Source organism: Anoplopoma fimbria, chromosome 7 (assembly GCF_027596085.1).
Source record: "Anoplopoma fimbria isolate UVic2021 breed Golden Eagle Sablefish chromosome 7, Afim_UVic_2022, whole genome shotgun sequence".
NCBI lineage: Eukaryota > Metazoa > Chordata > Actinopteri > Perciformes > Anoplopomatidae > Anoplopoma > Anoplopoma fimbria.
This window is the reverse complement of record NC_072455.1, coordinates 11433901-11460654: the sequence shown is the minus strand read 5'-3', so window position 1 is coordinate 11460654 and position 26754 is coordinate 11433901. Positions and strand designations below refer to the sequence as shown.

At 40.5% G+C, this 26754-nt stretch overlaps 2 protein-coding genes across 2 annotated transcripts; both read right to left on the bottom strand.

The window, feature by feature from the left end:
* Positions 1 to 1978: 1978 nt before the first annotated feature.
* On the bottom strand, positions 1979 to 10359 carry rab1ba (zRAB1B, member RAS oncogene family a). The gene is made up of 6 exons (XM_054600893.1): positions 10024 to 10359; positions 6557 to 6629; positions 6364 to 6459; positions 4455 to 4550; positions 3536 to 3667; positions 1979 to 2588 (listed from the first exon to the last, which is right to left on the bottom strand). The coding sequence occupies exons 1-6, from the start codon at positions 10035 to 10037 to the stop codon at positions 2394 to 2396; spliced, it is 606 nt and encodes a 201-aa protein (XP_054456868.1). The 5' UTR covers positions 10038 to 10359; the 3' UTR covers positions 1979 to 2393.
* Positions 10360 to 10577: 218 nt separating this feature from the next.
* si:ch73-40a2.1 (tyrosine-protein kinase receptor TYRO3) lies at positions 10578 to 26064 on the bottom strand. Its single transcript, XM_054600892.1, has 15 exons — positions 25855 to 26064; positions 23911 to 23972; positions 22318 to 22936; positions 20679 to 20834; positions 20002 to 20334; positions 19411 to 19600; positions 17479 to 17573; positions 16571 to 16684; positions 15574 to 15654; positions 15401 to 15493; positions 13985 to 14106; positions 12528 to 12637; positions 12063 to 12222; positions 11810 to 11946; positions 10578 to 11166 (listed from the first exon to the last, which is right to left on the bottom strand). Exons 1-15 carry the CDS (start codon positions 25895 to 25897, stop codon positions 10836 to 10838), a joined length of 2646 nt encoding a protein of 881 aa, XP_054456867.1. The 5' UTR covers positions 25898 to 26064; the 3' UTR covers positions 10578 to 10835.
* Between the last annotated feature and the right edge of the window lie 690 nt (positions 26065 to 26754).

Sequence of the window (26754 nt, the reverse complement as noted above, 5' to 3'; positions counted from 1 at the left end):
CTTCCTATTTCCCTGGAGATACAGCTGAGACCTGCTTCAGAGCTCCAGGCATGCAAACAACAAGCCCATTCTCACCGTTACCACGCCAACCATGCGGCCTGGGTCCGATCCACACAGAACATCAGCCCGTGTAAACCATGAATAAATGTCTAGTACAGCAGTTACTGGCTCCAGTTTGCTCCTCTCTAGTAAAACAACACTATTCTGCAAATGACGGGGAATCCCGTAAAAAGACGGTAAATGGGCCTCTGGCGTCAAGAAAGATGCTTCAACACTCAAATACGTGTGAATGTTGAAAAACCACTTAAACAACTTTTAAAGATGCATCTAGATTTAACAAAGGACAAGAGGAAGTCTTCCAGTGTCCAAATGCAGACAGGTGTGTTAAACCACCTCCCATGTTGAATGTAAAGGCCTCAGTTTACCTCAAAGGAAGTGCTTGTCGAGTCCTCCATTACGTCTGATAATAAACCCCCCCCCCATCTCAGGCAACAGACACACCCACACCACACCCCCACCTCGGCTTCATCTGCAAACGAGCAAGAATGAAATTACATCCCTAAACCTCCTCTGCCACGTAGGGAACATGAGAGCTTCAGCTTATTGAACAAGACGTATCAGGAGTATCAGTAAGAAATAAAAAGTTAAATAAAAAACAATTAAAACACGACAATAATAAAAGCCATTGTAAGATCAATGCAGATTTTTGCCAATTGTTTCACTTTAAGTTAAACTGAGTATCCCCCCCCCACTCTTCTTCATCTGTGTGCAGTGTTATCTGCCCCTGGACTGTAATATTTAGTGTCATTCCAGGAAGTGGCTAAATGTTACAGCTTTTTGTCACATTGCTTTCTTTCATAGATGAGATGAAGACTAGAAAACCGAAAAACTAACACCATATTTTGCAGTTGTCACAACCCCCGCCTCCGACCCAGCTCTATATGTGGAATCATCTGACCTGCAGGAGGGCAAAGCTGACTACAGTCTGTTTCTGCTCCTGTATGTGACCTCATTACAGGTTCATATCACACCAGCAGTTATGATGGAAACCTCTTTGAGCCAAAACCAATTCATTTCATTTGAATCAACGCAAAGCGTTTCCGTAATGTAGCTTTGGTGAATTTCCTGCCGCTGCCCCAGTGAAACCATCTTGGCAGTTCTGACTTTAGAGTGAACAGAGAGCCGAGGAGTCCAACATTGGGGCATGCTATGCATTAGCTTTACCACATATGTTTTATAGAAACAGTCCCCACAAAGAGACATAGTTTGCAGACAAGATTGGTACAAATTGGTCTCTTGAGTAAACTGTGTTAACTTAAGTCTAGCTGGTTTGCTAACTGGTAAGAAGTTTGCTAACTAGCAGCACAAGTAGTCGCGTTGCTACCTGGCTTGTTTCTGGAAATACATTTTGCTTTGCCGCTTCAGTATGCTTCAAATGAAATGCTTGTCGGTTTACTACCAGCATCTTAGACCCCCTTTTCCCTCGGTGCACTTTTAATCCGACAATCATCTCACTTTAATGCAGCGGTTGGCTAAATGTGAAGAGTTGTAAAAGCGAGCTCTCTTTTCTCATTGTGCTTCCGTCATCCGTATGCAGACGCTCAGAAAGGTGTGTTCAGACGGGACGTGACATGCGAAGTTGGTGGAAAGGTTTGAGCGGGCATAAATAAGCCGCAGATTCTCCCGCAGCAAGTTGGGGAAACTATGTGGATTGAGTTCACCAGAATGACATAATGCATAATATTCATATTCACATCGCGTCTCGTCTGAATGCATCTTTAGAAAGTGAGCGTGGAAGCTGAGGACGGACGGACGGAAAGGAGAACAGTGTTTGGCCAAAAGACTTAAATCTCTTTTAACCTGTGCCTCCCCACAAATGTGTGTGTGTGTGTGTGTGTGTGTGTGTGTGTGTGTGTGTGTGTGTGTGTGTGTGTGTGTGTGTGTGTGTGTGTGTGTGTGTGTGTGTGTGTGTGAAATAAGCTCACTGGTATCTAAACCTAATCTTCGCCTTCATTCTAATCTAAATCAATACCAATCCCCCCTATCCGTTCTCTCTCTGTCGTTGTGGCAGAAAGTAAAAGTGGCCTCGGCGTCTGTCCCCTCCCTCACAGCTTTCCTCTCTGGGTTGGTTGATGGGTGCTCCCAAATTAACCCTTGTAAAGTTTCAATCTGTTTCCTGATCTAAACACTCTTAACAGTTTACTCCTCTGTTGGGCCAACCGTCACTGGATCTCCTGATAGAAGGGGAGTCTGGGTAACAGGGTGTGTTATGGGGGGAACGGTGAGGTGAGGGAGTGGCAGAGATGAGGGGAGGGAACACAGAGAGGGAGATTTAAGCGGAAACGGTGAAGGGTGGTGGTCGGGGGTGGTCGGGGGGTCGAGGGAGGGTCCTTTTAACAGCAGCCACCTCCGGACTGCCGGACCGGGGTGCTCTCGATCTTTAAGTTGGGCTTGTCTCCGCCGGCCGTGGCCCCGGGTCCCATGCGCTTCTTGATCTCCGCCGCCATGGTCATGAAGGCCTGCTCCACGTTGGTGGCGTTCTTGGCGCTCGTCTCCAGGAAGGGGATGGCTAAGGAGTCAGCGAACTCCTGCCAACGAAAAAAGGCTCATAGTGAAAGTGTGCATTGAAAACAGAGAGTCTGTTGAGTCAAGTGAGTCTCTGTTAGACTGACAACATACACACACAGTTCCATACACACTACAATCACGCCTACGAGCACAAACTATGTGTAGTTGACGCACTCATTTTTGTTATTTTGGGCTAACATGTCTTCTTTCTGAATGGTGAAAAAAACAAACATCTAAAATACACATTTAGGTATTTATTTTACAAATGTGTCTCTTTGCTTCTGTAGATTTCTAATAAATTCACCAAAAGTTACGACTAGATAATGCCTCACTTGCATATTTAAACATAACATTTCAGAAACCTTGTAATGCAAAAAAGTATTGTCTTAATGCAAGTAATCAACTGGGGATGTTTCATGGTGATATCTATAAGTTACATTTTAGATTTTTTCACTCTGATCCAGAAATCTTCACTTCAGTAGCATTTACATACACCAAACTCTACAGTTTCATTCCTCTCTATATTCTGAAGGTTTCTACAGAGGGGTTTCCTGATGCTTCATTCATTCACAACATTTTCTTCCTAAATCTTTTTTTATATTGTTAATAACAAATAAAGTTTCCTGCACAGGTGTTTCACATTATAAGACTTCTAGCAGTGCAATGGACATAATCCTTCTTTTTCCTTGTGTTCTTTTAATGTGAAAGATTAGCAGAACCTGACCACTACTTGCAGCTTAACCACAATCAAAAAGATGGCAAAGTAGAAGCTAGTAGAGATGTAAGAAAGGGAAAGTGTTTTCAGCAGAGTGATGAGTATGATAAAGTACATCCTGCTGAATTTGCAATTACAGATAGATAATTGCAATACCCTAAATGTTCTTTCAGGGACTGGCTTTTCTTATCAACTGATCAAAAGAACTGTATAACATGGGCGTCCCTCTGTCGTTGTTAGAAAGCAGCTTACCTTGGCTGTTGTGTAGTCCACTACCTTCTTAGTGGTCAGGTCACACTTGTTGCCCACCAGCAGCTTGTTGACATTTTCACTGGCGTAGCGGTCGATCTCCTGAAGCCACTGCTTAACGTTGTTGTAGGACTCCTGCATGGTGAAGAGAAGGTGAGCAGGACAAACAGTTAAGGTCACTGCAGGTCAGGTCACAGCTTTAAACAACACTGGGACTGTGCAGTGGAACGTTGCACTGTATACTATGTTTCTAGTTGTTCTGATGTTTATTACTTGTTGAGATTATGTCAAGGTATTTGACTTTGCATTTTACAATAAATCATGAGGTTTTCTTTGTAGTTCATCCCATAAATAAAGTTGGACAAGATAAATACTTCTGCACACCTATTCTCCTAATTTAAAAGGGCAGTTTACCCTAAAATCAAAAACTCACATTTCTCCTCTTACCTGTACTATTTACAAATATAGATAAGAGAAGAGAAGAGAACACAAAACTTTATTAACCCCTAAGGAATTTATTGTGCCAGTTTCCTTTAAAGATAAAAATAGAGAATAAAAATGCAAACATACTCACACCAAAACAATCTGGATTGATAAATACTACAGGTGAGAGGAACATGTGTATTGTTGGGGGAGTGAACAGTCCCTTCAAGAAGTAAAGTTTGTTTTAACTCTAGTTGATTCCTAAAAGCTAAAAATCAGATTTATATGAATATATATAACTCTTTGGATTGTTTGTAGATGTATTTCAGTTAATCAGATTTGAAAACAAGTTCAAATGTTACGTTCCAATGCAAAGCTGGACCAACCTCACATTAACACGTTTAAACTGGAACAGGGTTGGTTACAGAACATCAACACATTTAGCTTGTACTTAGTACAAAGTAACTAAACTTATATAAATTATGATAAAGTATCCCACCTGATCCGTCACATCATATACAACTATGATGCCGTGGGCTCCGCGGTAGTAACTGGAGGTGATGGTGCGAAACCTCTCCTGGCCAGCAGTGTCCCACTGAGACAGAAAAAAAGATCAGAAATCAATATAACAAAACACCATTTCATGAAGAATGTCAATAAACTAATGAATAACAACTCCCTCCTCTGAACCCTTGAGGAACTCTGATCTAATGTATTGTTAGGAGCATGCATGTCAAGATGACATTACAGATACTGAGTTTACCACGTTCATTTACAAGCTGATAGAGAACAGCTGATTTAAACCCCTCACTGGTTTTCTTTGTTCATGCAGACTATAACTCTCTTTGAGAACTGGTTTTATTTTATCTGAAGTATTTATGGATACGAAAAAATAAACTTATGCTTTGATGTAGTTGGCAGTTGAGGCTGCAGGTGTATGCCAGACTCTTAACATGATTATCAGCTCTATTTCTGAGCCTGTGAAGGACACAGAGGATTCTTTTGTGGACCATTTCCTGCCATCGATGATTTGATATGAGCGTTCCTTTCTCTCCCGCTTTGAAGTCATCTGACAGCACAAACTCAACCTGATTAATATAACTTAGTTTGGGACGACCTGCTAAATAAAGCTGGTCTTTCGTTGCCAAGTCTGACTTCTCTTAAACAGAATTTTATAATCCTCAGACTTTGTAAATATAAATAAACAATACAAATAAACCTTCTTCTAAACCAGCGGCACTTAATGGACATACTTGTTCTACTGCAAAAATAACACAAAAAATGATTATGTTGTTAATGTCATATCATCTCTCTTCAGGTGAGTTCCTGGAAACAAAGCTGAGCGCTGCTGAGGAAGTGTTACTACATCTAAGTGCCAGGTACTTTCAGGTGCTGGAGGCAGAGCGGTCTCACATGATTGGTCAAGCAGATTTGACATCACACGTCATTACCAGTACCAGTTTGAGAATACAATAGAAACACAAAGAAGAACCAAGAAAAGAAGCCTCACAAGGTTCTTAAAGCTTCAGGCGATGGGAAGATCGAGAGAAAGATGGAGGGCTACTAGTTTTATAAAATCTTTCTGAATAATACCAAGTTAGCCTTGAAATATTGAATATTATGCATTAAATAGACTACATATAAACATGCAGGTTCAATGGTTTATCTGTCAACAATGAATCTGTTACAACATGTGGTTGTTTTTTACAAAGTTGTGTGTCCACCAAAGCTGGGTTTTTCCCAGCTGAGAGCACTTTGGAGTTGCAGCCTTTTTTTCAGCTGAGAGCTCTGGTTTCGTCTGGTTGCTATGATACGGAATATCCACGGCGTAAGTCAGCACAAGGTAGAGTAAGGCTACTTGCTCTGGATGAATGGAAAGGCTGAAGCAGGTTTGGGGAAAGAGGAAAAACCTGCTGGTTTATGTGGGTTCATGAGATTTTGAGCAAAGGTCAATGCTATTTGTCCCGCCCCCTCGTACACTGTGATTGGACGACTTGGTATTAGAGGGATAGTGACCAGCGCAGTGTTTTACCCAAAGTTAAGCAAACTAAAAAAGGATAGCTGACCAGGTGTGTAGATGTCTGAGATGAGTGGTTGGCGGCAGAGCCTGTTCCCTTGAATACTACAGGATCCAGTTACGGCTAGATCTGAATGCAAAACGTGCACACACACACACGCGCGCACACGCACACACACACACACACACACACACACACACACACACACACACACACACACACAACACCTCTGATGTGTTTTGAAAGAATGGTTGGATGTAAGCCCAAGCTCAGGTGAGGTTTACGGAGTTCTGTGTGTGTGTGTGTGTGTGTGTGTGTGTGTGTGTGTGTGTGTGTGTGTGTGTGTGTGTGTGTGTGTGTGTGTGTGTGTGTGTGTGTGTGTGTGCTCACAATCTGCAGTTTGATGGTCTTGCCGTCCAGCTCGATGGTGCGGATCTTGAAGTCCACTCCGATGGTGCTGATGTAGCTCTCTGTGTAGGTGTCATCCTGCGGAGAGGTGAGACGGTTGTGGTTGGAACCGAGACATTTAGAGGCCGGCAGTGATGGAAGAAAATGTTTTAGAGGGTGAGACGGAACTACTTACGGCGAAGCGGAGCAGGAGACAGGACTTTCCTACTCCAGAGTCTCCGATGAGCAAGAGCTTGAACAGATAGTCACTGAAAGAAGAACAATGGAAGTTAGAACAGGGTTCACATTTCTGTCCTTACAATATCACAGCTGATAAAAGTGCTAAATGTGTACGACATTGAATGAAGCCATTCTCCTGACACACGCTCTTCTGAAAAATCAAGGTTTCTACTGAAGATGCTTAAAAACACCTCACAAATATATCTTTTTTTTTTTTAACAAAGCCTCAGTATTTTCCTGAAACAGCTGGTCACTGCTACTCAAACAGGAGGAAATAGTGCATCAGGGCTACAGGGCTATAACAAATTAACATTTGGTGCACTATGGCACAAAGGAAGAAGATATCTCATGCGTTGATACACTCACAATACTTGTTGTTACTAAGCATTCATTGTTGGTCTGGGAAATAGAAATAGAATAGGAGAAGAACAGACATTCCCATTCAAAACAACGTAGCATGATGGTCAGAGTCGATGCCGTTTTTTTGTGCAACGTTGCCATTGCAACAATTGTAGCTTGTAACTTCGGTAAAAAACAAACCGGCTTACGGTAAGTTGCAGACTCACTCAGAAAAAAAGTCTTACCTTTAGATCCATTTAATAGCTTTATCTGGAGCTTTCTCAGTTGTTGTGGCTGAAAGCTCCAGAAAAAGCTAGTGAGGGGATCTTGATTATAGATTTTAGTTTTTGTCCAACTACCTTTTTGCAATTCAACAATTAAGTCAATACAGAAACAATGTTAGGTCCAGGCAGTATTCCATAGACAAACTGTACAGAGTGCACAGAAATGGGAGGGTTAACAGGGGGCCGAGCACACACTTGTGCCCCCGGGCTCTCCAGCAGGTTCATCCGGCCCTGGAATGATGGCTGTCTATCCCACATGCTGATACCTAAACAATGCTTTTTTCTTTTTTTTATGTATTTTGAGGAATATAAACTTTGTTGTTTTTCTGTTGAGGTTTGATACTCACTCCTACAGGCAGGTTCTACCAAAATGATGGAACAACAACCCCCCCACCCCACCCGATCACTGAGAGGAAAACAACATCACATGAATTTGACACACAGCACAGACAGCTGTAGAGAGTTGCCCAAGGCCACTGCTATTCTTGTGTCACAGGAAACTGAGACCTGTCGTGTACCACAGCCTGGCACTGGATCAGCTGGTAATATCTCACAAATGTCTGATCAACAGCGATGTTGCAATCAGCCCAGTTCACATTTCTACATAGCTATAGATGTGTTGATGTGGACTGATGCTGAGGGTCACCAGGTATGGTCAATCAGTTATCATTCATTTCAACACACAATCCAAAGACCACCTTAAACTGAGTGATATGAAAAAGGCAGTTAAGAAAGTAGTAACTAATTAATAAGTAGGGCAGTGTAACAATAACTTTTTCTGATACCTAACTTAGAGGATTATGTATAGGTTTTTCTACTTTTTTTTTTCTTTTAACAAAATAAGTTCTCAAATATTAAATGTTGCCATGTTGCCAATCATTTTTGAAAAAAAAAATGTCTTGTCCTATGGTTTCGATCAGTGGAAAACAAATAAATAAATAAATAGGGAGAGCAAAAAGCAAAACATTGACCCCAAAATAAATATTATTTTAGTTTATTTGTTGCATTAGTGACATTTTATATATTGCTGTTACAGTCAGAACTGTAACCAGACGACGCTGCATGTGCGCTGGTTGGTTTAGTTGCGCGTACACAGGTATCGGAGACAATGGTGAATCAGATTAAGTAGTTTGAATGAGGGGTTTTGTTCGGCTTCTGTGATAAAGCTTTTCATTCTTTATGTCACTGAATAGCTCTGCAGTTTTAAACGCCAAAAACTACTTAAGATTGTCACCAAATGCTCTGGAAGCTTTCTTTCTCTGGTTGGACATCGCTTGATCATCTGTCATAGATGTATTCGTTTTTTAACCTGTGTTTTACTTGGGCAAAATTGTTAATCATGGTGTTAAGACAACAAACATTGACGCGTTCAAGAACGTTTGCTTGAATAATAAAAGCTTACTGTTTATATTGTGCAATGAAAGACGACTTTGGCAACAGGGTCTGCAGTTATAAATAGATTACAAATGAACAAAAGGGTTTTAAAAACATATTAAGTCGGGCCTGCAGTTGTAGATGGTAATAAACTGTTAATAATTGGACTATAGCCCTATTGCTCTGCTGCCTTTTTAACAAGGCATGTGGTCATACGATCCAATGGAGAAGGGTTTCCTGATGAACTTGAGAGTAAGTGTCGAGGTAGAGGAAAATAAACACCGGTCAAATGTTTTTTTATAATTATCTATGAAAGCATTATTGAATGATGTGTTGACCTTAAATTAATCCATTAGTTACATGTGAACTTACTTGAAAGTGGCACCAAATCTTTGAGGATGGATAACCTGCCCCAATCACACACAACGCAGTGCAGAACAGTAGGCGGTATACAGCCATTATAAAGTAAACACAGTGAGAAACAATGGTTGTCTGCTAAGGGTGTGGAGGGGTTAGCTTAGCTAGTTAGACAGGGTTCCATCAGGATTTTAAAAAGGGACGGGTGTTCCTCTCGTTTCAGGGCAGCAGGTCAGCTGACAAACATCTGCTGTAGCGGCCGTATCATGTAGCATTAGCCCGGACAAGCGGCGCAGAGGAATTCATTTGAACGGCGAAATTAGCATACATAGCAGGTACGACAGCATTCAACAACGCAGCGAGGAACTGCTGACCACGTTTTAACCAAACAGTTAGAGTCAACAGACCACTCTGCTCGATACGTTAAGCATGGTAGTAAACAGGAAGCCATTACAAAAGTAAAAACCAAACGCACTTGGCAAATGTAGAGTAACGTCACGGGGCGTCTGAACAGTGAATACATATATATAATATATATATATATATATATACTGTAACGTTATGCACCCCTGTCTATATGAACAACAGCAGGCTAACGTTAGGCCGTCTCTCGAGGATACAGCTGTTACATTATTCATGTAACGTCACTGTCAAGCTGAAGCTATCGGTCTTCGTTGTAGTTTTAGGATTGAACTATGGCCAGCGTTTCCCTCTGACCGTTTTTTTCGCACTGGTTTTTACACACTGTTCGTTTATGTGTCCCGTGAAAAAGGGTCGCGTGCCACAGCCGACACGGTGAGACACGAGCGAAACTGTCAGCTGACGTTTTAAAGAAAACCCGACACATTTATATTTAAAAAAAAAAAAAAAAAAAAAAAAAAAAAAAAAAAGAAGCCGTCCGCGCCCTGTTCACGGGAGCCTGCTAACGTTAGCTAATGTTTAACAATACATGTATCGACAGCACAGTGAGCCTGCATTATTCATACAAGGTTACACGACCTAGAATTACCAATTCTAACTGTACGCGACTGTGGCCGCCTCGCAGTGGAGTGTGTTTAATGTGACTCACTATTCAGGATTCATGGTTTCACTCTGGATGTGTTTTTCTGTCGGCGACTCGACTCTTCCTTCCTACTCCGGCGGAAAAAGATGACTTGTAGGTCCGGGTATCCGAGGCACTTAGATGGCTGTTTTACCGTCTCCGTTAATGTCCCGTGGTGGCTCCGCTGTATTCGACCTTTATTGTTTCATATGTCCTTGATTCTAGCGGACATATCCCTGTTTCCTCAGGTTAGGCTGTTGTATTTTACTCCTGTTTTTTTGTTTTTTTTTGCCTTTCCGTGCCCGTTGCTTGCTAGCGGCTCAAGATGGCTGCGCAGGTGCGGTAGTGACGTGAGGTGACGTGTCGCTACTCAGAAACCAGGACGAATCCAGAATCAGAGTGATGCTGGGACTTGTAGTTTATCATGCCAAGTAAGTTAAAAACAACACGTTATGTAGCCTGCACTCATTGAGGACAACAGGATATAGTGTCTCACAGCAAGATGTCAAACAGCTGCTAGGGGGCTGGGTGATGTAAACAGGGTTCAAATCAGTGTACTTTGTGACAATATTGTTGTACTTTTTTCATTTATTTCATAAAATAAAGGAATGGACTTCCATAAACTTGTGTGTATCTTTTCTATTAACAGGTCATTTATAGTAACAGATGTACAAAACAGATATACAAAATGTTTAAAAAGTGCAAAATGCATTTTAGTTACTGTCGCTCACTCTATAACAACTTTCATATTCAGTAACCACATATATCTGCCTCTCTCTCACACACAGCTCATGAGAGGTCCACTTTAGATACAGAATTATTATAAAACACTGCTGTTTTTAGTGACCATAGCCCCCTTTATCTGCTGAGGCAGCAGCATCATACTTTAGGTAGCCATCCTCTACTTCCACATTGTCATCTATGGCAGCAGCAGCACCCACAGGATTAGGCAGGTAGATATTTTCCCATCTTCCTCCAGACTCTGTCTGAGGTTCCTGAGTGGCAGCAACAGCAGCAGCAACCTCCAGGCCGTGGTTGATGTAGCTGGCCTCCTGGCAGGCTTCCAGTGCTGGCATTTCCGACAGAAGACATTTTAGCATCTCACCCAGTTCCCCAAAATTGGGCCTGCGGCTTGGCTCCTTGTCCCAGCAGCTCTGCATGAGTTCATAACTATAGTTTGGGGCGAGATGGGGGAAGAAGAGGGAGGAGGCAGTGTGAAGCATATACAACTTTACATACTATAGATATATAAATAATATATGCAAGAATAATCCCCATTTCTTAAGACACAGCAATATCAATGCATGGCCCGTCGTTACAGGTTTCATCTTTGTGTTAAGTGATACTTAATTTATCAGAAAAGTCAGTGAATATATATATATAATAAATCAATGAATTAAGTAAATATTGTCATCTTGTTGTCATTGTAAATATCTCATTTTAAATGTCTCTACAATGAATTGAAATAGTTCAATTGATTTATTGACATGCTTCTTTTTATATTGCCCTGAAATGTTCACTTTTAGACTGTAGACATTTTGAAAAGCAGCATGCCCATTGGGTGTGTTAATAGGTCACGATATATTTGTAAATCTGGGTACCACACAGAACGTTATTTGTTATATAGTACTTAATGGAACTGCTATACTTTCTGTCAAAGAAGTAGTCCCTATAAAAACAGCGTTCTGTATACATGCTGTATGTTTTCTTCGGATAAAATAATGCATAGCATATATTCAACATTAATTAACTTCTGGTACCGCCAGTCCATATTTATAACGAGGAGTGCCCCTGAACGAGCACGGGAACTCACAGCCTGTGGTCACAGTCCTCTGGGGGTTTGATCCTGTGTCCGGACACCAGCAGCTCCAGCAGCTCGTGGTTGTGGACTCCAGGATAAGGAGTCCTCCCCCGGGACACAATCTCCCACACGGTCACCCCGAAGGACCACTTGAGAGGAAAGGGACGAGAAATCCAAACTCTCAGTGTACAAATTCAGTGTTCAAATGAGCCGTCGATTGTGTGACCGTCTGAATAAAGTGATGCTCCACAAAGCCTGAACTCACCACATCACTTTTGGTGGTGTAGACGGACTCGGACAGGCTCTCCATGGCCATCCACTTGATTGGCATACGGATAGCTACTTTTTGACGATAGTAACTGCTGCTATAAATTTTCTTGGACAGGCCGAAGTCAGCCACACACACCCTGAGGTCATCGCCCAGCCTGTGGATAAAAACAAAAATTCTAAAAAAAAAGTGTTTTTAGCATAATCAACTCAGGTAATGCTCTCTGGAATCTGATCAAATAACAAATTGAGAGTTCTTTTATGTTTTGTTCCAATACAAAGTGTCTCCTCTGTGGCCCCTAAGGCTGCTTTATTAACATTTTGAGCAGCTTCCTTCCAAGATACGAGCCACGGTTGAATACCAATGGCTGAGGACAGAGACACAGTCATATTCGAACAAGGAGTCCTTCATTCCTTCATTTTGAAGCCCCCCCCCCTCAATGTCTCCCCCTGATGGACTCACATGCAGTTGCGTGCAGCCAGGTCTCTGTGCAGGAACCCCTGCAAGCTCAGATAGTTCATCCCTGCTGCAATGTCGATCAGGAAGCGCAGGAGACTCTGATGGGGCACATACTGGAAGGGGGAGGAGGGGGGGAGAAGGGTGTGTTCTGTGGTTTAATTTAAGATTTTTGAAGTGTCAAGATGTAAGCATGTTAAAGTGTGAGTGTTGATAACGGGAATGATTTTTTTTAACCAAAGTAAAATCATTGTTCGACAAAAAATGAAAGGAGCAGTGTTTGGGAATTAGTGACATCTAGTGGCGAGGTTGCATATTGCATCCGAATGAATACCTCTCTACCTACGCCTCTGTTTTTAAGCATGTTGGAGAACTACAGTGGCCTTCAGGTGACGTAGAAACAGGAAAGGCTCTCTCTAGAGTGTTGTGTTGTTTGACTGTTCTGGGCTACTGTAGCAACTTGGCATAGCAACATGGAGGACTCCGTAAAGAGGGCATGCTACCGATGTAGATATGAAGTGCTCATTGTAAACTGACAAAAACACAACAATTCTTAGTTTCAGGTGATTATACACCAATGAAAACATAGTTATGAATATTATAGTCCATTACCGCCTTTAGATCCCACAAAAATGCTACACACTGGCCCTTTAAATACAGTTGTGGTTTCATTACCTTAATTAATGTTTGATTTTGATTTTGATGTCTCATATGCATTCTGAAACTAAAGCCGTCACCATCTTTGGTATGTTACATGTTAGATACCATGGTCACAGGTGTCGTTCTCATCTATCGACTTTAAATACTGTGAACTTCCTGGGTTGAGCTCAGGACGACCAGCTTGAACTTTGGATAACATAGATTGTAGATGGCTGACAGCCTTCATTAATCCTCCAACCAATGAATATACCAAAATTTAATTGAAAATATAAATATGACGTGGAATATTGATCTGATCATCTTGCATCAACCATTCAGATGAGTTCAAAGAAGATACCATAATGATTATGAAATGGTCCCATTTCCTTTATATACATCTAAAAAGCCGAATCCATCTCTATCATGGTTTACTTTATTTTTTTTCTTTGTTTTTGAGTAAAAATAGTCAGTGCCAAATCTTTAACAATATATATGATAATTTTACATAAACCAGAAAACCTATAAATAAACTATAAAAAAATTGTCAATTAAATTACTAATTTCTTTTTTTAGTTAGTATTTCTGTTAAAAACATATGTGATATGATGATTTCTAGGATTAGGGGTTATGTATGTTGATGTGGTCCAATGTTAAGTCTCTATTTGATCATGTGAAGAGATGATATACGTCATAATGGAGTGCGCTGGGGCCCGTTGTAACTACCTAACACCACTGCAATCTTCTATGGGTTCGGGGAATAAGATGTCAAAGTGTCCTTGTGTGTAGCCGTCTATGTACAAGGACACGTGCTGACTGCATCTCACCATAGGAATATCGCCGTATCGTGTAGCAATGAGGAAGCGGCGCAGGTCTCCATGTTTCATGTAAGGCATGATGACCAGAGGGACAGGCAGAGGAGAGTCCTGCTCTCTCTGTAAAGTAACCCCTGCAGGACAAACACACACACACATATATTTCACAAGGTTACTGCTGCTGCAGTAGAGGCTAAACTGAGTCTGTGTTAACAATATGAAACCTTTACATTGTCTTTAAAACTATCAGATTTCTGACACACGATTTAAGTCAGGGTTGGTAATATTCTTCATAAACCGTTTCGATATTTTTGTTGAAATTCTCATAACATCCTGACAGAAAACATAGCATTGAATGCTCTGACAAAAAAAGAGAAACAAATATGGTATCTGTTGCTCGACTGTAATAAGCTCGTCCAATAATTTCATTGGGCCCGAACGTAATGATTGGACTGGCTACCTGCCTGCCTGTCTACCTGCCTGTCTACCTGCATGCATTCTGACCGCAAACTCATTACGCTTCACACAGTCTTGCTCTAGTTGCTAGCCTGACAGCTGTGAGTGCTAACGATAGCCATGTCATTGTCATTGTTTACGCTCCTTTAATAATTCTGGGGGGGCTGGGTTTAGAGGGAGGCCTGAGGGGACAGGCTGTCAGTGTTGCTGATCCGGCAACTTTCTTGCTAGATTTAGTGACTTTTGGAGCTAATGCTGCTACCTACTCTCATTGCAAAAAAGTTGGCAATATTGTTCTGGGTTTTCATGTAGGATCAAATAAAAAAATATAGTGTAATCTTGCTAGTTTCTCAAGATTACTAACCCTAGCTTTAAAAATGAAAAAAACAGTAGCTAATGAGCTACTGTTTTACCCACAAAATAACTCACCATAATATGTTGTTTATACATGCACTCTAGAGAGAAAAATGTATCAGTTCTATGATGTTACAACACTATGGTTAGGGTTTGGTTAGATTTAGAAGCAAAAATGACTGAGGGGACCTTCGTCACCATGGCTACATGAATAAACACGTGGTTATGATTATTATTAAGATGAAAGTTGTGCTGTAAAACTGACGTTGGACTGACGTTTGGAAACGGGAAACGAACAGCAGCCTCCCGTGTTAAAAGTCAGATCCTGCATTGACCCACCCATCCATGAGGACCACATGATGTGGTTGAAAGCTCTGAAAGGTAGTAAGTGGACCTCTGAGCTTAGGTCATCTTTATCAAGCAGGTCTCTTGATAGTAACATTGGATCAACTGACTGTACTGAAAGTACCCCCATTCCCACTCAGGAGAGACTCAACAGCCGACTGCTTCCACTTAGCTTTGGTTTGCTAGAATGCATAGATGACCCTGCAAACAGAACCCATTTCTTCCAGAATTTTTTTTGCAGCCCACTACAAAACTCCGGACAGTTTGTCTTACCGAGTAGTCTGACCACGTTTTCATGATCAAAGTTCTTCATGATCTCAGCCTCGCTCAAAAACTCATGCAAGTCTTCCTGGCTGTAGATTCCAACTATGTGGGACAGAGAAAAATTACAAAAATAAGAAGTGACAGAGAGGAGTTCTGATAAAGGGTTTGATTTCGGTACACACCTCTCATGGTCTTTACGGCCACCTCGATGTTCACGCCTTCATCTGGTGTAAAGACGCCTTCGTAGACTGAGCCAAACTCTCCTGTAGGGCATTAAAAAAGGACTGAGTTTTTCCTGTGCCAATGTGAGGGTTCCGGGACAGAGGATGTCGCATGTGTACAGATTGTAAAGCCCTCTGAGGCAAATTTGTAATTTGTGATTCTGGGCTATACAAAATAAACTGAATTGAATTGAATTGAATTGAATTGAATCACTCACTTTTACCGTTTAAGTCAAATATGCTTTTAAACATGCAGACTAAGGTAGCATGGCTCTAGTGTCAAATCAAAATTTGGATGGATTGCCATGACAATTTGTGGTCATTCATGGTCCCCAGAGGATGAATCTTAAATACTTGGTGGATCCCCAACCTTCCTTCTATTGCAACTGGCAGGTCAAAGTCTTTACTCATTCAGTAAAATATTTCTATATTCACTTGATGGATTGGGACAGAATTTAGTACAGACATCAAGTGTTCCAAGAAGATGTATTCTTATTACTTAAGACTTCTTGACAAGATGTTGAAAACTACTATTGGGTGGATTGCCATGAAACTTGGTAGAAACAATCATGTTCCCTCTGGGAAGTATTGCAAGAAATTCACACACTTTACACTCACTTTGTCAATGTGAGTGTGTTAGCATGCTAACGTTAGCATTTAGCTCAAAGCACCACCACATACAGACTCACAGAGCCACTAGCATGGCTGTAGACTCTTAGTGTTGTTGCTACAATATTTTTAAATAATCTAATGATAATCTTTAACTTCTGGACTGTGACGGGACATGAACTCTGTTCTCCTGCATGAAGGTCAACTGGTCTGCTTTATCTAATCAGGAGTACTGAAGTAAGGGTTCAAGATCTCTACAGTATATTCACCCCACTGCAACCAACTGCAACAACGGTTCTAGGTTGGGAGGCATGACAGGATCATTGTTTTTGAGGAATAGTGAACTGACCTTTGCCAAGCTCCTTGCCCAGGGTGAGCTTGTTTCTCTCCACCAGGACCTCCTTAAGACTGTCCAGCAGCCTACCACTGAGCCCCTCCAACAGCTGGACCACACTCTCCACCGCTGAAACAAATAGGAAGTCAAAGGATAATAAAATGTATTCTGAGCTATCTAAAAACAAGCATTATCAGCAACTTTTCAATAGAGACTGGTCTTCCTCAAGTTCCAACATGAAGGAAATGATACGACTTACTAAACAATCTGAAGATGTTTTACAAGATAATTAATGCAGGGAATCACAAACACTCAACTGAAAGTATCAAACTAAACTCAATGCATTAACAAAGGAATTATATATACTATAGGACATTGGGTAGCAACAAGATCTTTTAAAATAATAAGAACCCATATATACACACTTACAAACCACTACAATTGTCATTGGAGCATGTGTTTATGCTGTAGAACTAAAGGTAAATAAAAGTTGTTGTACATAGACTGTACAACAACTTTGCAGCGACCTGTCAATCACAGTAAGCCCGCCCTAACGCATACTCCTCTTTATGGTCTATTTGACTCTAAATGGACCATAATATACTAAATGAACATCATGCTGTATTGAAGAAGACTTGAAACTAGAGATTGAAACCATAAACTCATGTTTACAATGTTTACTGATATAATAAATCAAGAGAGAAGTAGGGTCATTTTCTCATAGACTTCTATACAATCAGAGGAGTCGCCCCCTGCTGGCCATTAGAAAGAATGCAAGTTTAAGTCACTTCCTCATTGGCTTCACTTGTCAGAACCAGAAGTTGTCGCCTGACGTGGGTAAAATCATATTTGTATGTGATTGGATTTGTGTCAAAAGCATTGAGCAAACATACAAAACAAAACAAATGGAAAATGGCACTTACTGTTGGACGTTTGAGGTGCATCCTCCTCCTCCTCCTGTGGGCGTCGGTAAGAAAATCCTGCATTCATTGGCAAAAGCTCTACTTCCGCTTCAGACCTGTAAGTAAAATTATAACTTAAAGTTTAGTCATCATCACCTTATGTTTAAAATGTGTAAGAGGGTACATATATGAGAAAACATGGAACATTTTTTTGTCAAGTTCACAGTCATTGGAAAAAGGGAATAATTTGTCTTTGGAAAAAATTCTCCCTAAATTAATTCTTATCTAATGTCCCTACAGCAGCTGTCAGCTGAAATACAATTTTTGGTTGTTAAAATATGTTGATAAACAATATTACCTACATAATTCCTAGAATAGGATTGAATTCTTCAGACAAGATTAAAATATGATTCAATTAGGTAGCAGCTTGCAATGCTGTTTGCCACAATATCTTTAGTTATTTGTTATGATACAAAGAACCCTCATTGTGTAACTCTTTCTCCATTCCATGTTTTCAACATCTTCCCCCGTGGTTTTCCCAGCATGCTGCTGTGTCCAGTCCAGAGTTAGTGGAGCTCCACCTTGTGTACACTGAAAGTTATTGCAAAACCAAACCATGTGTCATGTTTCCTCTTTACACACAGTCAAGAATGAACAGCAGGGGTTTAAAACCTTGTTGCCTCATTGTCAGGATAGTTTAAATAGGCACATTTTCATATTTAGTAATGAAGTTATGAAGCAACTTTCTGGTAAGCAGCTAAATGCTTTTTTAAAAAGTAGATTTGATGTGTGATATGTTCCTGATGCGTTATGTTAGTGCATACACTCCCAATGTTAGATGCCTGCTGTGAACACTGGCAAAAGGTTACTCATAAGAAACTTACAATGCAGGATTAAAGTATTATTTATCAGCCACTGGGGATTATGAAAAGAGTCTAATACATTTTTGTGTGTTTTTTCTTTTAAAGATGATGATAACATTGTGGTGCATTTTTAGCTCTCTCAAAGTCACAAACTAACACTATGAACTCAAATTAACCACCATAGCTTTGATTATAGAGCCTGATTAAAACTGATTTAAATATTCATTAAAGGTTCTCTGTACGGCATTCAGAGCATTCATGTAGCAGCAAAATACTATTTATAATGTAAAGCTATTGTGGAGTAATGCTACATGAGCAGAGAATGAAGTCACTGAAGTATGCGTGTTGTAATCCGAATTTCTCTTTATTCTGTTAACATAGCCAAGTCGGCCGAGCCTGCTTTTAGTGCATGTGAGTGTGCTTCACTGGCTAACTCATGCCCAATGCTCTGCAATGCTCTGATTCAGAAGCGGTGCCATTGTGTAAGCACAGCGCCCACCCTCTGGTTCACCCTTAGGTAACCACTGTTAGCGCTTTCAGCACTGTTAGCACTGTTTTTGCTGTTTGCACTGTTTGCACTGTTGTTGCTGTTTGCGCTGTTAGCGTCATTAGCAGCCAACTCAGCCGAAGCCATGTTGAGAGCCATGTGGAGGCAATAGGTCTGAACTTCCCACCTCTTAACAACCATGAACCCACAGTATCAGCATGAGACGTTTTTACCTGTTTTTTTTTTTTAAAACTATCCACCACCTTATCAAAATCCAGAGCTCTGGCCAGGCAGCTAGATGCTAATAGCTCATTCTACACTCTGAGCTGAAAGAAGGTTTTCTCCTTGGTTAACTGAACATTTCCGCCCATTACTTTTGTGATCTGGCCGAAAAACTACTCCTCATATTGTGCCACAATGACTTAGAAACTTGTCAATATTATAAAACATTGTCATTTTATAGGATACACTATGTTCCGTAATTATTTTAATTATCGTCCCATCCAAAACTTCAACCTCTCAGCTCAGCAATGAACACACACATTCACTAACAGTAACTTTAAGATAGTAGGCCAAAGAAACGGAGTGGAAGTGTCGCTTTACCTGAGTTTAGTGTAGTTGCTGCGCAGGACACACACAACAACGGGGATTACAGCCACTAGCAGCAGGACGCCGAATAAAACGCCGACTGTCACCCATAAGGAGAGGCGACTCTGCTTAGGAGGTGGCACTATTTGGTGCTTTGAGACATTTGAGTCTGTGGTCACAGTGATCAGCACAGGTGGAACTTTCCCTGTAAGAAAACAGTGTGAAAAAAAATACTCCAATGCTCCAAAATAAACAGCACTTTTGACATTCTATTTACTTCAAAGATGCGCTTTCGGATTTTTCAAATTTTGTATTATTGTTATAGTACAATAACAGGATTCATCTTCTTGGGACTATGAATATGCACAGCAAATGCCACGGCCATCTTGTTATTAGTTCTCCAGACATTTAGGTGTATACCAAAGCGTTAGACACATTTTTTTGCTAACTTTGCCAGATGTAAAGCTTGCTAACAAAAGCTATCACTAGCTAACATTAGCTAGTGATAGCTAGCTGTTTATTCTATGTTGAGGAAATGGCCTATACTTTGCTGACTTTTCCTGGATTATCTAATGTGTTGGCGACGTGTAGTCCGGGTTTACGTACGTCTATATATGGTGACGGTGGCGGTGGATGAAGGCGGCGCCCCCCGCAGGGTGGATATGTCATTCAGGGCTTGCACTGAGAGTCTGTAGTTGCGCTGCGGATTCAGTTCTGTGATGTTGACTGACGTGTCGGTCAGCCCTGTTGAGTTTGGCAGGAAAACCACATCGTCCCCACATGCCTCCCACCGACCACCAGATTCTGCTTCCCTCTTGCACTCGACGCAATATTTCACTTCCTGCCTGCCGCCCCAGTCATGTGGAGGATCCCACTTCACCATCAGCACAGAGTCATTAAGATGAAAGGCCATCAGATTCACAGGGGCGGAGGGCGGCTCTGGAGGACAAGACAGGGAAGGAAAACCTGATCAGACTTTGCAAAATGTTATTAGAATTAAACTAGATAAAGATATACAAGTGCAGTAGAAGGTAGACGACCAGTGTCATCGATACATTTTACAATACGTAATGAAACTGCATATTATCCATTAAAGTAGAAATAGTTGACACTGACAAGTGACAAAAAAAGATAAGTTGCATCCATAATTGTCTGCCACTGTGTCTTTCCTGATACTATCAGTGGGGGCGCCAAGGTTGACGGTTTTCAAATTCACTGTTGTGGCTTTAATGTCCAATCCCATACATTATTTTTTATTATAGGAGGACATCAGTGTTTCTTACTGGTGCAGCCGAGCTCATCTGGGTCGCTTGGCAGACGGCTGAAACCCTGCAGACAGTCGCATCTCTCCGATCCCTCCCCACGCGTCCTGCTATGAGGCGGGCACAGCCGGCATTCTCCACTCTCATTGGCTGGTTTGTAAAAGTCCATCCTACATGCTGGTGAAACAGAAATTGTATTATCATTGAAAAATTGTTGGTCAAAACTTCAATCTAGACCTAACTGTCTCGAGAACTAATAACCAGATGGCCATGACATTTGCTGTGCACATTTATGGTCCCCAGAAGAGAATCCTAATGTTCCCTCTAGCAGCACAACCAGGCAGGTTGTATTTGTGCTCACGTGTTGCATTTCCCCCAATTAAGACGGGTTTATTCAAAATACCACAAACACATTGAACCCTGGGCTACAGCTGCTCAGATCAGACTGTAGTTGTACAGTTTTTTGATCACAATCAAATATATTTGAGAGCTTATAAACAAACATTTTTGATAAGTAACCCTTAATTTTTCTTTTTTTTTTCTTCGAGTGAGATATTTAGGGACCAGGTCATTTCCCAGTGTGAAAAAAAAGTGCTGCAACAAATGTAATTGCAACTCAACATGTGTTTTACATTCATGCACCAACACTTGTTGATACTCACTTATTTCAGCTACAGCATCAGTAAAGTTTGATTAACCCAGACATTCAGCACAACCCCAAAAGTGTGGAGCTAAGAATAGCATAATTGTCAGTATTTTCATGGGTCCATTAATGCTCTGGTGTAATAGGCACCATCAGCAGGGCTTTGTCTTTACTTAAAGTGTACATGATGTTGAGAATGATATCTGTTGAGCAATGCACTGGAAATAAATAAAACTGAGAAGGAGGAAGATCATGGTGAAGAGGATGTGAAAGTCAACTATCCAAGATTATTCTTGCCAAGACACTTGAAATGTTTGCATCAGCACATGACTTATTTGTTTGGCTACCAGTTGTTGCAGAAACATTGGTTGAAAATAAAACTGTGTCATAAGTCTGTGACATCTGTGGCAGCTCAATAGAAACCACGTCATTTGTTCCACATTGAAAAAAATGCGTTCAGCTGACTGAATGTCCTGTCGATGCTTTACATAAATCATCCAATTAGGCTATATTGAAAATGTAATCTTATTTTCATAAACTTTCCAGCATGCAATGCATCAAAGATCAAATTCTCCCAGGCTTATTGTGACTGCTGGCAGTGCAGCTAAAGCTGCAATGAGGATTATAACTTGACACAATGAATCGTAGATAAAGTTTATATATTTAAATATTTTATAGTTGATGCAGCTTGCAGATTTAAGTTACTTTAACTTAGAGTAAACTGACATTGTAAACATTGTAAGATGTGATGAAGTTGCCGTCAAACTTTTTCCTTTCCACATCTGTTGAATGATGTAGAAAGTTGGTTGATGAATATCATTTTAATTAAAAACACAAACATGAAGATGATAAGTGCCACAATTATCATCAATAAATCATTCATTATTTAATCTCCGAATTTTTAAATAAAATCGATTTTAAAAAAGATTTACAGTCACAAGCCACTACCTTAAAGTAGTAACAGACAAAATTGTGCGTCTATTGCCCGAAATTTGAATAAAATGTAAATCTCAGTACCTTGACAGGTGTCATCCATGACTTGATGACCAGCTTCACAGGTACACCCCCCCTGCAGTGGACCCCAAACTCCATCCACGTCACACTCTCTAATGGGTGGGGAAACCTCCCCAGCTCCATCCACGCAGGAACCCGTCAACGGACCCGACACGGCCCCGGTCCCCTTAAACAAGGCCAGGTGAGCCACGGTGTCAGGGCACCTCCTGTAGTACAGTCTGATGGATGTTACCAGCACACATGTTCCTGAGTAGGAGAAGGCCAGCTGGAAGCCCCGGCTGCTGACGGAGCCCAGACTCAGAGCATGGCTGTGGTTCAGGTAGCTGGATATTTGATTTAGAGGGACTGTTTCAGGGAACGGCTTGGAGGTCTGAAGGTCCAGGACCATCGCAGTATTTTGAAAACTTCCAATTGACATGTTTGAGTCAAACAGGTGAACCTGTAGCAGGCCCAGCTGACCGGATGGCTCCTCTTCTTGGGCAAATGAAACATCCATCAGTAGATGGTGGGCATCTTTCCGCTCCATCCACTGGCTTAAAATAGTCCTCGTCATGCTTCTTTGACAAGCTTGGAGCACGGGTACCGGACTCGCTGTACCCAATCTGAGCGAAATTTTACCCCACTGTGATGACGGGAAGATGCAAGAGAACATTAGTTTAAAGCTGCAGAGTAGAACTACAGGTTAATACAACAATCCTGAGGAGACTCAACAACCTCAGTTCCAGAAAGATGCGGCCTTCAAATGTAGTCTTGTTTGTGTTCTTCTGGGATTCGCAACACCCAGAGGTGGACATTTTCGAAAAGCTCAAAGTTCATGAGTTGTTTACTGGTCATTTAATTGGTAATTTAATATGCTTTAGGAAAATGTTGATATACCAACGGCCTTGTCTTTTCCCTCTGGCCTTATGCCTTTCCTGCATTTCGTAACCCGCTCGCTAGCTTGCTAAACCGTTAGCCTTGGTGGCTTCTCGACGCCGATAGCATCGTCTTTCTTGCTGTTGCCTAGCAGAGTTGTACTCGCGACTTAACCGACTGAGTGTCAAGCACATCATGTACGCAACTTATCATGTCTTAACAAGTTTCATTTGAAGGCAGCATAAACCAGTAAGATGTAATTGGAATACCTAATTAATAAAATATAAATAATATGATTATTAAACTGCAAATCAGTCAGATGTTGTCAATTCAAGACTGATTTACTGAGCTGTGAAGCAGTTGAAAAACATCTTGGTATGTAAACCTTTTTTTTTGTCAAATTCATATCATGTTACTTGAATATTTGTTTACTCAAAACATGAGCTACAGGTAGCTTCCACACCATCGTTTAAAGAAGTTAAAATCATTCATTAGTCATTAAAATTAGTTTTTTATAGTCATTAAAATGCTGAAATAAATGAATCACATGTTAAGAACCTACCATGTCGCAATTACAATTACCATAAAATAAAAGACATACAATAACGTGTTCATACAGATAGCAATTAACAATTTGGTCAAACTTTTTTCTTTGGTTAAGCGATTCATTTAAGTGTCATTTCACTGTACATGATGCCAGCCTTATAAGGAAATAAAAACTTACTAAGCAACCCAACTTACTTCTTTGGGTGGGTCAGATTTCCATTCCAGCCAGGTCTGTTTATCAGAATGGAAAATCTCCACTAAACATAAGACAAAGACGGAGAAAGTCAACTCTGTTACTCTGTGGAATCAAGTTGGACTTTGTGTAAAAAAAATTCCAAACTGAAATACAACGGCAGGTCATTTCCAGCAGCGCACCTTTAAATCAGGGCTGGAAGACTTATTTGCATACTTTGAATCCCTTTGTAACGTGTAGTATTAGGCTGCTCTTAACTCAGTACAATTATTCCTCATTTCCCAAGTCTTTTCAGATCGTCTTCATCAGGGTGGTGTCTGACTTTACTTCCTCCTTCTAAATATAAAACTATTTTTTACTCTTATGTTGCTCATTCTGTACACATGACATCTATTGCATTCTGTCCATCCTGGGAGAAGGATCCCTCCTCTGTCGCTCTCGATTGGTTTCTTTTTTTTTCTCCCTGTTAAAAGTTTTTAAAAATAGTTTTATAAAATAAATAGATTTTTTTAGAATTCAGTGGATTGATTTGCCCTCACAAAAAATGCCAATCTTATTAGAATATTTCAGTAAAGGAACAACATTAAAATGAAATTCAGAGAAAAGCTATTACCTCTACATGGCTCTACACATGGCTCTACACATGGCTCTACACATGGCTCTACACATGGCTCTATACGGCGATGGCTGAGCCGGCTGCTAGGAGCTGAAGGTGCTGACAGAGCAAACAGTGTTGACCTAAGAGGGAACCGGGGGCATGGAGCTGAGCTTCTGCAACAAGGCCGCGGGTCAGGACGGCGTTATCAGCTGTGACCGCCGTATGAGAGCCAGTGGGGCACGCTCACATGCACTAACATGCACTAACATGCATTAACATGCACTAACATGCATTAACATGCATTAACATGCACTAACATGCACAAACATGCACTAAAAGCACGCACAGCCGCCCGGCTATGTCAACAAAGCATACAGACTGGCTTTACAGACTGACTTTTATATTTATTATTGATATTATTATTTTATTTTACAAAACTTTATTTATATATCTATTTATTTTATTTCATTTATTTTGTTTATGTTATTTCTTAGTTTATTTTCTTAGTTCATTTTTATTGGATCGTTTGGTTTTATTGTTTCATGTTTTACTGATTTATCAGGGTTTAACTCTTACCTTAGTTTGTATTGCTTTGTTTGTTGTTGAGCTTTCCGTTGTTTCATTTCCTTTCTTTTGCTGCTTTGTCTGTCAAATCACTTTGTAAACTCTGTTTTTAAAGGTGCTATATAAATACATTTATTATTATTATCATTATTATTATTATTATTATTATTATTATTATTATTATTATTATTATTATTATTATTATTATAACTTCATTCTCTGCTCAGGTAGTCATTACTCCTCTATATCTTTACATAGATAATGGTTGTTTGCTGCTATATTATTGCTCTGAATATTGTACAGAGAAGTGTTAAAGTAAAATATAGATATACTTAAAAATCATTTAGGCTATTCATAAAAGTAAAGAGATAAAAGAGTATACTGTTAAAACATTATTAGATGGATAACATACAATTATTATGCCAGATTTAAGATATAATAATAATTAAGAAATAAATAGAACATTTAACAGAAACGATTCAACAGAATGTTTGTCATATTGCATGACTTGTATTTATAACCTGATAAGTTTGGTGATAAGTGTGAAAAGTCCCCCTTTGTCTGAGGGTATTTCTATTGATGCGTTAGAAGAGGATAATAAATTAATATTTATTTTAAGCAGTCTTGTTTTTATCACAGCCAGTTTTTCTGGCACCTTTCTTCACAACGTGCCTCAGAGTTTAAATATATGACAACACCTCCACATGAGCATGTCAAAGTTTGAAATATTAATCTGAAGAGTAACGTTGTTCGATCCCCCAGTGTCAAACCCCTGAACACTCACCCTCCTCTGCTTGATATTGAATGTCACAGCCGGCTTCCCACATCCAGATCCACAATAGGATTAAAGTAGGCCAGGGGCGCCCAGCGTAGTGTTACACACAGACATGTTTTATGTTTTCAGCAGTTAGAGGTGTGTATGATGATCCACCAGTTCTTACATTCCCCCTGTCACTCTGCTCCTCATTGAGTCAGAATGTGATGTCTGTGTGTACATCTACATTTACTTGTGATTTGGCTCAGAGGAATGTCCTAATTAAAGTGCTGAAATGAGTCTTCCTTCTCCGGAAGATACGCCCCCGCCTTTGGACCTTTGGAGTTCCTGTATTTATGTGCTGCTGCTGCTGCTTTCAAAGACACAAGGCAACAATATACACAAAATACAGCAATACACTAAATAAATATAAAGTAAGACTATAATAAATGTTATGACGTATCCCTAAACATGACTAACATGTATGTAAGTAACTTTATGTGCTCTTTGTGTGTTAAGCACTATTTTCGCAAAAACTGATTTGAATTTTTTTGTCCTATTCAGAAGTTAATATTTCTTACCAAATTTATCACTAAATCTGTATATCATGGGTTGAAATCGGCTCCACATGCCATGTACTGTTCCACCGAACCTCACTAGGCCGATGCTAACAAAGAGTTAAATGGTTGGGACTGATCTACGTTGTGAGAATGATATCACAGAATGTTGAAGCCCTCTAATGAGAGGCCAGGGGATGTCAGTGAGCAGCATCTACAGCCGGCGACATTAAGGTACAAACTGACAACACTTTGGGCTGCGTGGCGGCTACAAATGAAAGTTTTTTCAGCACTCCAGTGAAGCGTTAAACCGACTCGACAGATGGTTTGTTACCATAGACTGTATATAAGAAGTGGACGTAGCCATCATGAC

Bases quoted from the DNA above. Each gene is read 5' to 3' on its own strand.
- rab1ba (XM_054600893.1), bottom strand. The intron at 4,551-6,363 runs GTGAGCACACAC...TTTCTGTCTCAG, and splicing joins AGACCATCAAACTGCAGATT to TGGGACACTGCTGGCCAGGA. The intron at 3,668-4,454 runs GTGGGATACTTT...TTCACCATGCAG, and splicing joins TATATGATGTGACGGATCAG to GAGTCCTACAACAACGTTAA.
- si:ch73-40a2.1 (XM_054600892.1), bottom strand. From the start codon at position 25,897: ATGTGGGAAGCCGGCTGTGACATTCAATATCAAGCAGAGGAGG. The intron at 19,601-20,001 runs GTACGTAAACCC...GTTTTCTTACAG, and splicing joins CACCGTCACCATATATAGAC to GGAAAGTTCCACCTGTGCTG. The intron at 12,638-13,984 runs GTGAGATGCAGT...TCCCCCTTCCAG, and splicing joins GATACGGCGATATTCCTATG to TATGTGCCCCATCAGAGTCT.